The 17,008-nt window shown below is 40.3% G+C and overlaps 1 protein-coding gene across 1 annotated transcript in view; it reads left to right on the forward strand.

The window, feature by feature from the left end:
* Positions 1-17,008, forward strand: part of LOC127177872 (F-actin-uncapping protein LRRC16A) — a 426,319-nt gene that overhangs the window by 91,958 nt on the left and 317,353 nt on the right. The window contains exons 6-8 of the mRNA XM_051130392.1: positions 13,814-13,911; positions 14,003-14,073; positions 14,216-14,289. Coding sequence (XP_050986349.1) covers positions 13,814-13,911; positions 14,003-14,073; positions 14,216-14,289 — 243 coding nt within the window. The remainder of the gene's footprint in view (positions 1-13,813; positions 13,912-14,002; positions 14,074-14,215; positions 14,290-17,008) is intronic.

Here is a 17,008-nt window from a genome sequence, read left to right on the forward strand (position 1 = left end):
GCAGCCTAACAATCCTTTAACGGATTTGAATTATAAGAATATGTTGATTTGTTATGTGTAAGCAAGGTTAAAGAGATGGGTCTTTAATCTAGATTTAAACTGACAGAGTGTGTCTGCGTCCCGAACATTGTAGGGTAGATTGTTCCAGAGTTTGGGCGCTAGAAAAGAAAATGATCTGCCGCCTTTGATTTTGATATTCTCGGTATTATCAAATTGCCAGAGTTTTGAGAACGCAGCGGACGTGAGGGACTATAATGTGATAGGAGCTCGCTCAGGTACTGAGGAGCTAAACCATTCAGGGCTTTGTAAATAATTAGCAAGATTTTAAAATCTATACAATGTTTAATAGGAACCCAGTGCAGTGTAGACAGAACCGGGCTAATATGATCATACTTTTTGGTTCTAGTAAGAACTCTAGCTGCTGCATTTTGGACAAGCTGGAGTTTGTTTATTAAGCGAGCAGAACAACCACCCAGTAAAGCATTACAATAATCTAACCGTGAGGTCATAAACGCATGAATTAATGTTTCAGCATTTGACATTGATAGCATAGGTCGTAGTTTAGATATATTTTTGAGATGGAAAAATGCAGTTTTGCAAATACTAGAGATGTGGTTTTCAAAGGAAAGATTACCATCAAATAGCACACCTAGGTTCCTAACTGATGACAAAGAATTGACAGAACAGCCGTCAAGTATTAGACAGTGTTGTAGGTTATTACACGCTGAGGTTTTAGGCCCAATTATTAACACCTCTGTTTTTTCAGAATTTAGCAGTAAGAAATTACTTGTCATCCAATTTTTTAACTCAACTACACAATCCATTAGTTTTTCAAATTGGTATATAGAGCTGGGTATCATCAGCGTAACAGTGAAAGCTAACACCATATTTCCTGATGATATCACCCAAGGGTAACATGTAAAGCGTAAAGAGTAATGGCCCTAGTACTGAGCCTTGCGGTACTCCATACTGCACTTGTGATCGATATGATACCTCTTCATTTAATGCCACGAATTGATGGCGGTCAGATAGATACGATTTGAACCATGCCAATGCACCACCACTAATGCCAACATAATTCTCAAGTCTATTCAAGAGAATGTTGTGGTCAACAGTATCAAACGCAGCACTAAGATCCAGTAGCACTAACAGAGAGATACAGCCACGATCGGATGACAAGAGTAGATCATTTGTAACTCTAATAAGAGCAGTCTCAGTACTATGGTACGGTCTAAAACCTGACTGAAAATCCTCACAGATATTTCTGTAGGAAGGAAGATAGTTGTGAGGATACAGCCTTTTCTAATATCTTTGATAGAAATGGGAGATTCGAGATAGGATCTGTAATTAGTTAATTTGTTGGGGTCAAGTTGTGTTTTTTTAATTAGAGGCTTAATAGCAGCCAGTTTGAAGGTTTTGGGGACATATCCTAATGACAGTGATGAATTAATAATATTCAGCAGAGGATCTATGAGATCTGGAAGCAAGTCTTTTAGTAGCCTAGATAGAATAGGGTCTAGCATACAAGTAGTTGGTTGAGATGATTTAACAAGTTTATACAATTCTTCCTGACCTATAGTAGAGAATGAGTTGAATTGTTCCCCAGATCTATAGCGCATCTGATGCGACACTGTAATTGACGGCTGCATAGTGACAATTTTGTCTCTAATTGTATCGATCTTAGAAGTAAAGTAGTTCATGAACTCATTACTGCTATGCTGATGGACATAGTCAGTGCCTGTTGGTTCTTTATTTTTTGTTAACTTAGCCACTGTATTGAATAAATACCTAGGGTTATGTTTGTTTTCTTCTAAAAGAGTCGAAAAGTAATCAGATCTGGCCGATTTTAACGCTTTTCTATACGATAGGGTACATTCCTGCCAAGCAGTACGAAAAACCTCTAATTTTGTTTTCCTCCAGCTGCGCTCCATTTTCCGGGCTGCTCTCTTTAGGGCGCGAGTGTGTTCGTTATACCATGGGGTCGGACTATTTTCCTTAATCTTCCTTAGGCGCAGAGGAGCGACCGTATCTAGAGTCCTGGAAAAGAGAGAGTCAATAGTTTCTGTTACATCATCAAGTTTTTCTGAGCTATTGGACATGCTGAGGAATTCAGATAAGACAAAGGAAGATTGCTTAGAAAGCAATCTTTTGTAGTAGAAGTGATGGCTCTGTAATAACTGTAAACAGTTTTAGTTATCTGGAGTATACACGAGACTAGATAATGATCAGAGATATCATCACTTTGCTGCAGAATCTCAACAGCATTGACATCAATTCCATGTGACAGTATTAAGTCTAGAGTATGATTTTGACAATGAGTGGGACCTGACACGTGTTGTCTAACTCCAATAGAATTTAAAATGTCTGTAAATGCTGCTCCCAGTGCATCGATTTCATTATCAACATGGATGTTAAAGTCACCTACTATTAAGACCTTCTCTGTAGCTAACACCAGCTCAGATATAAAATCAGCAAATTCTTGAAGAAAATCTGTATGGTGCCCTGGTGGCCTGTATACAGTAGCAAGTACAAATGTCATAGGGGATTTATCATTAACACATTTCTCTGGATAGTGTTACATAAAGCACCATTACTTCAAACGAGTTATACTTGAAATCCGCTCTCTGTGAAACACTAAAAATATTGCTATAAATTGTAGAAACACCTCCCCCTTTACCTTTTAGATGTGGCTCATGTTTAAAACAGTAATCATGGAGGGTAGACTCGTTTAAGATAATGTAATCATCTGATTTTAGCCAGGTTTCTGTCAAACATAGCACATCTAGGTTATGATCAATGATCATATCATTTACAAAAAGCGCTTTTGTAGAGAGGGACCTGATATTCAAAAGGCCAAGTTTTATAATTTGTTTCTCTGTATTATGTAATTTTTTTATTTGTTGAACGTTGATTAGATTGTTACTCTTAAATTGGTTTGGACGTCTTTTGTATTGTCTAGCTCGGGGAACAGACACAGTCTCTATAGCATGATATCTAGGTGGAAGGGTCTCTATGTGCTGAGAATTAACTGATTTTGTGACGTGAGGCGGCTAGCAGACGGTCGGATTAGCCAGTCTGTCTGCTTCCTGACCTGGGCCCCAGTTAGTCAAGTGCAAACTCTAAGACTATATGCCATATTACTAGAGAGAAGAGCAGCACCACCCCTGGAGGGATGAAGACCATCTCTTTTCAACAGGTTAGGTCTGCCCCAAAAACTTGTCCAATTGTCTATGAAACCTATGTTATTCTGCGGGCACCACTTAGACATCCAGCCATTTAGTGACGACAGTATGCTATGTATCTCGTCACCATGATACGCAGGGAGGGGGCCAGAGCAAATTACAGTGTCTGACATCGTACTTGCAAGTTCACACACCTCTTTAACATTATTTTTAGTGATCTCCGACTGGCGAAGTCGAACATCATTTGTGCCGACGTGAATAATGTTCTTACTGAATTTATGTTTAGCATTAGCCAGCACTTTTAAATTTGCCAAGATGTCAGGCGCTCTGGCTCCCGGTAAACATTGGACTATGGTGGCTGGCGTCTCTATTTTCACGTTCCGTACAATAGAATCGCCAATAACTAGAGCACTTTGATCAGGTTTCTCAGTGGGTGCGTCACTGAGTGGGGAGAACCTGTTTGACCTGCGACTATGCTGTCTCACAGTCACCCAGTTGCCCTGCTGCAAAGGCGAAGTTACCGGAACCGAACAATGTACGGGACTTCCTGAGCTAGTCGCATCCAAAGCCGTATCTAATGCCCTCACATTCTTACTATCCTCGATTAAAGTTTGGATGCGTGTCTCTAGTTCTGAAATCTTCTCTGTCAGCCTAACTATTTCCCTGCATTTATCACATGTGAATCCCTTGCTGCTGACAGAGATTGATAAACTATACATATGACAGGTGGTGCAGGTTACCAGAAAAGGAGAAGAAGCCATTACTCACCGTAGTTGTAGAACGATTTCAACTCACCACTGTTGTCTGATGAACTTGTGTAGAAAAAAAAAAGCAGGGGGAGAAAACAACAACGGTTGTAGAGGCGGAGAGAAAAAGTAAAAGTGAATGGCAAGCTAACCGGCTAACACACTACAAACACGCTGCACTCGCGGTTGTAGAATAAAAACGAGCGATCAATGAGAGCGAGGGAAGAAAGGAAAGTGGTAGTAGACGTGAATAGAGACGTGAGTGGGAACGCAAATGGCAGGCTAACCGGCTAACACACTACAAACACGCTGCACTCGCGGTTATAGATTAAAAGCGAGCGATCGGATTAGTGTGATGGATAATAACAGAAATCTGGTGGGAAAAAGCTATATTTTATCACTTTAAACAACAGAAAGTAATAGTAAAATAGAGATTTCCTCAGAAGAATAAAACTCCAGGGAGCTACAAACGCACACCACTCTGCAACACGGAACCCAAGAATGCTTAGATCAGTCTTTACTGTTGAATACTCTGTCTGCAAGTATCTGCTCAAACGTGTACATAATGTGCTTAATAATAATTTAGTTTCTCAGATATTGTTTTTGTACTGTATAATAATAAATACAAAGCATGTGTGCATATGATAGCTATAAAATCACATGGGCAATATTAGTGATTGCTAATGTAACAATATTGCTCCAGGCCTATCAACATGCTCACTGATTTATTTATTTATTTATTTTAGTGATCAGATACCTATATGAATATTTTTTGGGGATAGAAATTATAGAACTAATGCTTTTATTTAGCAAAGATGCTTTGAATTGCTCCTGATATTAACATGCTCACATATGTTTTTTGTTTTGTTTTAGTTGTTTGTGATCTGATACCTGCACAACAGATGAATACTGCAAACTTTTCCTCTGAGCGCACTGTACTAACATCAGATCTTCAACTACACAGATATTCTAATGGTAAAACAAGTTCCTTGACTACTGATGATGAATTTTGCAAGCACTTAAATATCAGGTATGATTTACTTGTGTTACTTGTTGAACAGAATTCAGAAAACAGTTCTCAGGATTTGCTCATCTATTCACATCTCTGTTGTTAGATCAGTGTGCTTAATAATGTGTCTTTGACCTTCATAATGTATGTTTATATTATACTGTGTTGTAAATAAAATACAGATAATCTAAAACCCCAGTCTCTGAATCTTCTCATATTGTTTCTTACCTGACAGTCACAGTCTCATTGATGGGCCATTAGGGGAGGGCCTTTTGTCTCTCAGGTGTGAATCACTAAATATTCAATGGCCATTGTCACTCCCTCGCATATTCCCTTTCGATCACAATACACGTCTTAGAAAATTTAAAGAAGTATATTGTTTTTTGTGAACGACTGAACAAGATAATTTTCACATCATTTTGTAGAAAAAAAAACTAGCCTACCACATCCAGTTCTCAAAAGTCTCGTGAACAAATGTTCTGAATGTGTTTCTTGGTCTTCTTTCAGTGGCTTAAAAAATTTAGATTTTCACTAACCACGCATAAATGTTGTTTTCTCAAAAACACAAACATGTACATTAATGTTGCTTACATATTATTGTAGCCCAGTTTGTGCTGATTACAGTGTAATTAGACTTCAGCCATTAATATGTTTTTAAGATACTGAAAAAAGCACCAATGTCAGGGCATGTCAAAACTTCTCCAGTGCCCCAAAACACCCTCAGACCCCAGAGGGTTAACATTAACCATATTAGTTAACACAAACAATAATTATATAGCATTTCTATAATTATATATTAAGTTAAAAAAGTATTAATATATTATTAAAATGTAAAGTTGTATCTTTTAACATTAGTTTATGTACTGTAAAATAACATGAACATATTTTTATAAACTAACATTAAAAAATATTAATAAATGCCGTAAAAATATATAGTTCATTGTTACTTCATATTTGTTAATACATTAACTGATGTTAACAAAAGATACCATGTTTTATGATCTACAACCATTTTTAAATATTATTTTAATGATCTGTAAGCACTTGTGAAATAATTATAATACCAATAAAGTTGTTACAGTGGAGGCTTCCGTACCGCCTCCTCTGCACCACCAGAGGGAACCCTCGCCTGAGTTCTAATTTGGTCAGATTCGGACTTCATCTCCCATGCTCCTTCATACCTGGGACTGACACACCCACACACACAGACCTGCACCTCATTACCCACACCATTTAAGTCACACACACACAGCATTTCTCTGCGAAGTCTTGATTTGCCACGGCTGTCATTTCTGAGCGTTGTTTTGCCTACTCGTTGTCGACCCCTGTTTATCGTTGTGTGAATCTTCTCTGTGTATTTCGACCCGGATTGTTACTTGGATTATTGATGTTAAGCTGCCTGCCCTGAAACCTGCCTGCCTTATCGTTTACGCTTTGTCTTTATCCTCTGAGGACTCTGTTTTGCTGGCGATTAACCCTGTTTTGTCTGACACTTCAATAAAGCTGCATATGAATCCAAAGAACCCTGAGTCTCCGTTATAAAAGTACATATTAACTTATTATTATATATTTTTTTAAATTCCTATTAATTGAACTGAGCAGTAAACAGTCAGACTCAAAAGATTTCTAATCCTATCAGTGAGAGAGGATAGGATGTATTTAAACATTAATGACTTTTCCTTTAAAGATTAAAAAAAAATTTTTAATGCTCTTTAAGCATTTATACAATAATTATGTAAAAGTATTTTGACAGTGCAGTACATATCAACTGATTCTATGCATTATTTTTCATTCTTATACACTGAGAATGACCTGAATATATTTTTAAGTTTAAAAGGATCCCTTTGTACCCATTGTACAAGGACATCTTGTAGTCATCTTTGGTATTACAGTCGTTATCTACCACCTTAAGATATATGATAGTTTTAATGTTTTTGGGCCTTCTGTACAAGATAAGCTTATGAAACTAACCATGTTTCCTAAGAATGACTTGTTCCTCATTTGTAAGAAGTTTTGAAGAGTTAGAATAATGCAGTTTAAAGATATTTAAAATTACTGTTATCTTTTTTACTGTTACTTTCATAAATCACCATTCAAAATATCCAAAATCTGCTTGCAATTTAGCATCTTCAGTATGTTGGCATCATGTTGACAAAGTTTGGTGTGAACTACTTGTTTCTGCTTTGAGGAGTATGAATTTATTTAAAGCCAGATTTTTCCAAAAATCCACATTCAAATCAAAATAGCAGACTTCCTGTTGGTCGTGGCTAATGGGTGTAAATTAGAAAGTTGTCCAGCTTGATGAGAACAACATACATACCGAGTTTGGTGTCTGTAGCTCAAACTAACCCCCCCCACTTTTGACAAAAGGTGGCGCTATAGAGCGCCTCCTCCACACCCATTGATGAGCTTTTGCCAGTGTCTAAGTATCATTAATACTGATGTGTGTGTTGAGTTTCATGAAAATCTAAGCTTATTAAGTGCCCCAGAAACACATTTATGTGATCGCCCTTTTAGGGCTCGGGCCCTAAATATAGCTGCAAGCAGCAAAGACGGGCCCTCACCGCCAGCGCATCCGCAACCCTGGTGCCATGCATTGACAGTAACCCTGTGGCAGTTTGGATTGAAGGGTTACAGCAATGAAAGGGTTAAAAGCAAAATGCTTTTAAATCATTCTGATAGACTGAGAATGAGCTGAAAAAAATTCCTTATCCTATGAGGTCATCTTGTGTTCATCCTTGGTATTACAGTCTTCATCTGCCGGTTTACAAGTGTGATGTTTTAAATGTTTCTGCGGTTTCTGAAAACATGATAAACATATTTCTTAAGACTTGTTTTTCATATGTAAAAAGTTGTGAAGAGTTAGGATAATGCACTTTAAATGCACCCTCTCTCTCTCTCTCTCTCTCTCACACACACACACACACACACTTTTGACAAAAGGTTGCGGTATAGAGCGCCTCCTTCACGCCCATTTATGAGCTTTTGCCATTGTCTAACTATCATTAATAATGGTGTGTGTTGAGTTTCATGAAAATCTAAGCTTATTAAGTGCCCCAAAAACACAGGAAACAAATGTTAAAGTTTGACACGTTGCCATGGCAACAGCATTTAATGTATCCACAATCCCTTTACAGATTCTCATCAGCCGTGTTTTGACATTTATTCTGATGAAGTTTGAAGCAAATCGAGTAAAATTAAGAGGCTGATTTAAAAGCATTTTGAAAATGACACACTTCCTGCTGCCAGTAGGTGGTGCTATAACTTTGACTCCTAATAGTCACATCTGTGTGATCGGCATCATACAATGAACAAACTCCTGAAGTTTCATCAGAATCAGACAATGTGTGCAATAGTTATTAGCCATTTCCTGTTTCTCATTTCTCGCCATAATTTCGTCGCCTCACCATGGCCAAATTGTTCGAGATATCAAAAATCCCTCCGCAACTTAGCATCCCCAATGTCTTGAGGTCATGGTGACCGAGTTTGGTGGCCATCCAAATAAAGCCCTCCGAGGAGTATTTCAAATTCCAGAGCATGCACTTTTTACACATCCCTGAATAGCTCACTTCCTGTTGGGATTAGCTAATGACATAGAATGCGAGAGTTGTTCGGCTCAGTGAGATTTATATGTGTACCGAGTTTCATATGTATACGTGCAAGTATGTGCGGGATATACATCAAGTTTTTAGAAGGTGTTCCGGGGGGGGCTGTAGAACCTCTGTGCCACGCCCGGGTCCCAGTCTCTGTGGCATCCTAATGAAGTTTTTGAGCATGTTAAGGCCGTTGAATGCTTTGGGAACACGCTCTGAAACACGTGCACTTTCAGTCACCACCCGGGAACGTAGCTGAGAGGCTCGTTACCTCTACACAGGTCATTAGAACAGCTAGTTCGGTCATCTCCTGCCGGTCCACCACTTCAGGGCACTGAGCTAGCTGCTCTGGTTACACCAGAGGTCAGTCTTAAGAGGCTGATGTCCTTAGTAGACTATTTGGCAGTGTGAAGCCTTCTGCCAAATGTGTCTCAATGGGTCCTGCACACTGTAGAAAAAGGGCTACCGCATTCAGTTCTGTTTACCCCGCCTCGTTTCAACGGGGTCTTTCCCACTCTGGTGGGTACTTCATCGTGAGTACTTGGGAGCAGGCTCTGGTAATGGAGCAAGAATTAAACACTCTCTTGAGGTAGCAGGCCATCGAGGTGGTCTCTTCTTGCGACAGGGTGTCCGGGTTCTACAGTGGGTACTTCATCGTTCCCCTGCACTTTCACAAAGTATGTGGATGCTGCTCCAACTCCTCTGCGACTCCAGGGCATCCACATACTGAACTATACTGATGATTGGTTGATATTAGCTCAATCAGAGCAGTTGGGGGTTCGGCATGGAGATGTCGTTCTCCAGAGACCTTGTCATTGTTGAATAATAAGGTTTTTCACCTTATTTGTTTCAGAGTAGCAACAGTTTATCTTTCCAGATAACTTAGCTAAGTCTCTAAGTCTCCGGCCTGTTACAGGGAAGGCAGCAACAGAATCACCCGTTCTGAGTCTCCCATCTAGTGAGACAACAGCAGATACACCAGTTCTGAGTCTGAGTCCTGTGAAGGAAAAGACACAAACAGGACAACCTTCGTTCTGAATCTCCGGCCTGCAAAGCTGAGACAACAGCAGATCGACTCCTTTCCTAGTCTTTCATCCACAGAGACTGACAGATACCTGTTCAGTAACAGATACGACCACGTTCTGAACGAAGGACGAAGACTCTGAACGTAGATGATCTCTTTCCTTGCAGCCTGGAGGCTCAGAACGTGGTCGTATCTGTTACTACCTCAAAAGCTGAAGACTTGGACTTGGTATCTGTTATTTTCTCACCTTTGCAGGCCACAGACTCAGAACGAGGTCGATCTGTTAGTGTCTTTCTCCTATGGGATTTAGACTCAGAACGGGTATCTGTCAGTCTCTGTGGACGAAAGAGTAGGAAAGGAGTCGATCTGCTGTTGTCTCAGCTTTGCAGGCCGGAGATTCAGAACGAAGGTTGTCCTGTTTGTGTCTTTTCCTTCACAGGACTCAGACTCAGAACTGGTGTATCTGCTGTTGTCTCACTGAAAGGGAGATTTAGAACGGGTGATTCTGTTGCTGCCTTCCCTGTAACAGGCCGGAGACTTAGAGACTTAGCTACGTTATCTGGAAAGATAAACTGTTGCTACTCTGAAACAAATAAGGTGAAAAACCTTATTATGCATCAAATAAATACATGTAAGATTTGTTATCAACTGCAATCAGGTATACAATACCCAATGTAAATTAGAAAATCATATACTGATAATATACAACAATGACAAGGTCTCTGGAATAGGTTTGAAAGTGATATTTACGTTTGCTGTGGTTGAGTGAGCAGCCCGGTGGCGGCGACTTCTTCCACTGGTTGCGCTGGTGGCAGTACAGTGGGGGAAGGAGCAAGAATCCACTTCGACAGCCTTGAACATGAAGCGCTGATGATGATCTCCTGGAGCACCAAAGGGTCATAAAGTCTGGAACATGCAGATGTGGCCCTGGAGTAGGTGCTGAAGGTCCTTAGCTTGGAACACGCAAGCAAAAGTACCTGAAGTGAAGGTTTGCTCACCGGAGCTTAACCTTGTTGCAAATGTCTGTGTGTCTTCTGCCTCTCTGGGCTAGAGACTCAGAACTTGGTCAATCCGTTTGTCTCCCTAGGATGGAGATTCAGAACGCTGCATCTGTTGTTGTCTCGCTGGACGAAGACTCTGAACGTAGATGATCTCTTTCCTTGCAGCCTGAAGGCTCAGAATGTGGTCATATCTGTTACTGCCTCAAAAACTGAAGACTTGGACTTGGTATCTGTTATTTTCTCACCTTTGCAGGCCAAAGACTCAGAACGAGGTCGATCTGTTAGTGTCTTTCTCCTATGGGATTTAGACTCAGAACGGGTATCTGTCAGTCTCTGTGGACGAAAGACTAGGAAAGGAGTCGATCTGCTGTTGTCTCAGCTTTGCAGGCCAGAGATTCAGAACGAAGGTTGTCCTGTTTGTGTCTTTTCCTTCACAGGACTCAGACTCAGAACTGGTGTATCTGCTGTTGTCTCACTAGATGGGAGACTCAGAACGGGTGATTCTGTTGCTGCCTTCCCTGTAACAGGCCGGAGACTTAGAACAAGTCTTTTGGAAGGGTACCTTCCGATGAAGAGATTGCAATTTGGCGTTTCTCAGTTTCCATGCTGTGATTGGGTGGTTCCATCAGAGTGGGGGGACATGGGGTGGCCCACCCTTCTTCCCTCCTGTGGAATTTATTTGCATAGTCCAAACACAAAGCTAGCAAAGTCTCTCTAAAGATTTAACGGTGCATTTCTCACTTTCCGAACCATAACCAGAATGCATTTGGCAATGTCACAAACATGTTAAGTCCAAACGTAATGGGAAAAGATCAAACTGTCATGCATGCATTCATTTGTCCATTAACAGCTGAGTTTGTGTAAGATGTTGCACTACACATTGCTGTCACTAAGAATACTTATTTCTGTGAATAAGTATAAGATGTGTGTGTTGTAGTGTACCAGTTTTAGGGTTTAAAAACCTAGTTATGAATGGATTTGGATGGATCTTTGTGATCTCCCTCTGTTTCACCCAATGCTGCTGCATCTGGTGGTCCTAAGGAATTTATATGTTCAGTCACACGCCAAAACCTTTGGAATCAGTCTCAAGGTGGGTGGAGGGCAGAAACTGCATTTTGACCAATAGGAAGTTCTGTCCTTCCCGGTCTTTGTACCAAAGGTCTTCTTCTTGCCCTCTAAGACGTATCTGGCTGTTGTCCTGGCATCTTTATCTGATGGCGTTGGACAGTTTTCTTATGTTAGTTCACCAAGTTCCAATCAAAATGTAGCAAACCTCTGTCCACTATAGTGGTCAGGGAGGGGCCCTTGCTATAAACTGGGCCCTGGAATGTGCTGTCCACTACAGTCTTGAAGTGGAAGCCTTTCACTTCTTAGTGCGGAGACTGCACTCTCTCTTGGGGGTCAAGGCTCTCTTCTCTGAAGTTGGCTTTTTTCCCCCATTTAATTGAAGGCGGACTTTTCTACACTATGTCACCATGCCCTTGATTCTGTTCCTGTAGAAGACTCGCTATCATGAGTCATCTGCATATTTAATAATATGCCTGTCCTCATGTGAAGTACGACAATCATTTGTGTGCATGAAATATAACAAGGGTGACAGACAACAACTTTGAGAGCCTGCGGAACAAAACAACTGTTTATTATATACATTGTTGACTTTAACACATTGTGGCCTTTCTGTAAAAAAAAAAAAAATAAAAAATCCATCCAGCAACCTTTAAATCAATATTGAATTGAAATATACATTTCTCTATTAACGATTGTGGCTTTATGGTGTTAAAAACAATTGATGAACACACGATGAGCAAACGTTTTAGTTAGTTTGTTGTTTGTTTGTTTTTTTTCCCCCTAAATGTTTATAAACCAGATTTAAAAGATAAAGAATAGCATCTTTCAAGGTCAGGTCAAGGCTGGTCTTAAAGCGTTTAATAATTAATGATTTTAGTGCAACTGGTCTAAAATCATAAATTCTTGCCCATTTAAATTCCTCCATATTTTGGGGACTTTTTGTACTTTAAGAGAAAAAATGTACATAATTGATTTGCACTTAACACCTTACCTCTATGTTATCAGGGCCTGGACTTTTTTTGACTGATTATCTTGGTATCCTTCTTCTTAATACCTGCCAAGGTTTTGACCCCCTGCCATGCTGATCTTAACTTTTTTTTCCATTCAGCTGCTCTTCTACCTTATCTTTAAATTTTAACCTTTCCTTCTGTATTTCTGCTCTCATCATCTTATTAATCTCACTAACTCTTTGTAATTCTCCCATCTGAAAAGCTATTTTATTTTGATGCAGAAGATCTTCTGTTCTTTTTGAGATCCAAGGATTTTTATCAGTGAATACTCTAACGACTTATAACGAACAATACAATCAGTACAGAAAGAACAAAGAAAAGAAAAAACATATGCACACACTGTCTCAGTAAGTTCATCAGTATTGCTTGAGGCTTCCTCAAAAACAGTCCAGTCTATGCAGTGAAAGCACCCCTAAAAAGTAAATGAATTGTCGTTTCTTCAAACTTGAACTCTTTTTTTCTTTTACATGCAACAGTTTTAACAAGTGGTTACCATTCTTACCATTTTCTTTCTATCAGCTTGGACTGCTCTGGCTGTTCTCCTCTGACCTCAAGCATTTTCATCCACATAACTGCTGCTCACTGGATAATTTCTGTTTTTCTGACCATTCTTTGTAAACCCCAAAGATAAAAAATCCTGGTGAATCAGCAGTTTCTGAAATACTCAGATGAGCCTGTATGGCACCAACAACCATGCCATGTTCAAAGTCACTTACATCATCTTTTTTTCCCATTCTAATGCTCAGTTTGAACTTCAGCAGACCGTCTTGACCATGTCTACCTTCCTTAATGAGTTGCTGCCATGTGTTTGGCTGATTAAATATTTGTTAATGAGCAGTTGAATAAGTACACCTAATAAAGTGGCTGATGAATAAATGTAAATGTGATATAAATTATTTGCAAACTATTAGTTTATAGTTAATACTTTATATAAAGTGCCTTGGAATAAGTTCTCTAAGTCCAGGCTCTGGCTGGGACATTTAAGGACATTCACAGAGTTGTCCATAAGCCACTCTTGTTCTGTTGGAAGGTGAACCTTCTGCCCAGTACAGGTTCTGAATGCTGTGGACTAGGTCTTCATTAAGGTTGTCTCTGTGTTTTGTTGTGTCTGTGTGTTTTATGAAAGCTCATTTTCTGTGTAGGTGTAGTGTCTTAAGTGCTCTCTTTCTGATTCTGGTAGGAAGGTGATAAAGAGATTATCCATGGAGCCTCCTGAGAGGATCAGCACTCTGCAGACACTGTGGGAAAATCAGAGTGGATCTGAGCCAGGGCCCTGTGGTAAATGACCACAATGCACTGTGTCATACATCTGTTTGTGTTTTCTGATTATGAGACTGATATAACTTTCATATGACCCTTGTTTCTCCAGGGGGTTTCTCGCAGCAGTACAGGTGTGTTTGCGACTGGTTTGGCGTGCCCTATCGGGAGGAGGTTCAGTGGGTTAGTATCCCACACACACACACACACACACACACACACACACACACACACACTTTTGGCTATCTGAAGGGACACTAAGCTATCTTAACTCTACAGTTGCACTATAATAACTAATTCAAATTGTTTTCCTCCTGCCAATCAGGATGTAGACACAATTTATCTGACACAAGACACACAAGAACTTAACCTTCATGACTTCAGTCACCTAGAGAACAGGTAAAAATAAATAAATAAATAATTTTATGTTTATGTTTTTTTTTTTTTTTTGTCAGAATCTTTTTTTTGTGAAAAAATAAGATTGTGGACTATTGCAATAACTGGTGTAATCATTAGACCATCTTTTATTCTGAAATAAATAAATAAATAAATAAAGATCCTTATTGTTAAAAATCTCATTGGGCCTCATTCATAAAACTATATATATGAGTAAATTAAATATATGAGTAAATTCTGAGTAATTTGCGTGTAAAACAGACCTTCCCGAAAACTCTTCTCCAGATGAACAAATGCTTCATAAACATCCGATTTGATAATTAAACGTGTATGTTAATAAATTCCAATTATTCGTAAATAGGGCACTCATGCACGCTCATTCACAGTTAGCATATTCCCTTCCTATGAATTACAGCTATGCAAATTGTGTGTCCAGGAACATTGGACTCCAGTATATTGTGTAAATGCAAAAAAGACTAATAGGCCATATGACTAACAACAAACATTCAATAGTGTGTGTCCACGAAAGAGTTTTTAGCCAGTTGAAAAAAATGTCAGGTGCTTATCTTAAAACGACCAGCTGGTGGCGCTTGAGAACATTTGGTGGCATAGCGTTTTTCCAACTGAGACATTATTTGGTTGCTAGGATTTGGAATATCCACGGCCACAATCTCATTTTTAATAATTTTACTAATTATAAAAAAGCAGTAATATTGACTTATTAGGGGAAATAAGTCAATATCCCTTGAGGGTTTTCCCTTGAGGGGAAAACGCGCCGGCGCGCTCGTGAAGCTTCGTCAGCATGGATTTAGGATGTCGCTGCCGGGCATACATCTTGCGAATCTCCGCTCTCTACCCAACAAAACGGACGAACTCCTTCTGCTCTCCCGGACAAATAAGGATTTTTCACATTCTGCTGCTCTGTGTTTCACGGAAACCTGGCTGAACGCGGCTATACCGGACAGCGCGATTCATCTACCGGGATATCAGCTGTTCAGAGGAGACCGCGACACGGAATCAACGGGAAAATCGCGTGGCGGCGGGACGTGCTTTTACATCAATGAGAGGTGGTGTACAGATGTAACAGTGATAAAGAAGATGTGCTGTTCTGATCTAGAAGCGCTTTTCATAAACTGTAAGCCGTTCTATTCGCCGCGAGAGTTTTGCTCGTTTATTCTCGTGAGCGTGTACATTCCACCGCAAGCGCACGTAAGCCTGGCGTTGCAGAAACTCGCCGATCAGATCACAGAGACAGAACAACAACACCCGGACTCTGTTTTAATCATTCTTGGGGATTTTAATAAAGCAAATCTCTCACGTGAACTGCCAAAATACAGACAAACAGACAGACAGTACGTTACATGTCATACCAGAGACAGTAATATATTGGACCACTGTTACACCACAATTAAAGGAGCATATCACTCTGTCCCACGGGCAGCTTTGGTCCATCTTATACCAACCTACAGGCAAAAACTTAAATCTGCTAAACCTGTAGTTAAGACTGTAAAAAGATGGAGCAACGAAACAGAACAGGTCTTACAATCCTGTTTCTATTTGACTGATTGGAGTGTTTTTAAAGCTGCTGCCACCGATCTGGACGAGCTCACAGAGACTGTTACTTCATATATCTGTTTCTGTGAGGATTTATGCATTCCTACCAGAACTTATCTAACATACAACAATGACAAGCCATGGTTTACAGAAAAACTCAGACATCTTCGTCAGGCCAAAGAGGATGCCTACAGAAAAGGGGATAGAGTCTTGTACAACCAGACCAGGAACACACTGAATAAAGAGATTAGAGTGGCTAAAAGGACCTATGCAAAAAGGTTAGAAGATCAGTTCACTTCGAATGATCCAAGTTCAGTGTGGAAAGGCCTGAAAACCATCACAAACTACAGGACACCATCCCCCAGCACTGAGGCGACTCAACGACTTGCTGAAGACCTGAATGAGTTTTATTGTAGATTTGAAACCCCCCACACCCGCTCTGATGATCTCTTCACACAACCATTACCACTTTCAGCAACCCCCCTCTCCCCCCCTCCTTCACTTCAAATCAGCGAAGATGAGGTGCGCCAGGTCTTCAGGAAGAACAAAAGAAGAAAGGCACCAGGCCCAGACGGTGTGACACCAGCCTGTCTGAAAACCTGCGCTGACGAATTGGCCCCCATCTTTTCACAGATCTTCAACAGGTCTCTGGAGCTGTGTGAAGTCCCTGACTGCCTAAAACGCTCAACCATTATTCCTGTTCCAAAGAAATCCAAGATAACAGGACTTAACGACTACAGACCTGTGGCGCTAACATCTGTCGTCATGAAGTCGTTTGAAAAACTGGTTCTGGCTTATCTGAAGGACATCACCGGACCCTTACTGGACCCCCTGCAGTTTGCTTACCGAGCAAACAGGTCAGTGGACGATGCAGTGAACATTGGCTTGTACTTCATCCTGCAGCATCTGGACAAACCAGGGACTTATGTGAGGATCCTGTTTGTGGACTTCAGTTCGGCCTTCAACACCATCATTCCTTCACTCCTCCACACCAAACTAAACCAACTTTCTGTTCCTAGCTCTGTCTGTCAATGGATCACCAGCTTTCTAACAGATAGGCAACAGCTGGTGAGACTGGGGAAATTCACATCAAGCAGCCGCACTACCAACACTGGCGCCCCTCAGGGTTGTGTTCTCTCTCCACTGCTCTTCTCCCTCTACACCAATG

This window comes from Labeo rohita, chromosome 16 (genome assembly GCF_022985175.1).
Source record: "Labeo rohita strain BAU-BD-2019 chromosome 16, IGBB_LRoh.1.0, whole genome shotgun sequence".
Classification (NCBI taxonomy): domain Eukaryota; kingdom Metazoa; phylum Chordata; class Actinopteri; order Cypriniformes; family Cyprinidae; genus Labeo; species Labeo rohita.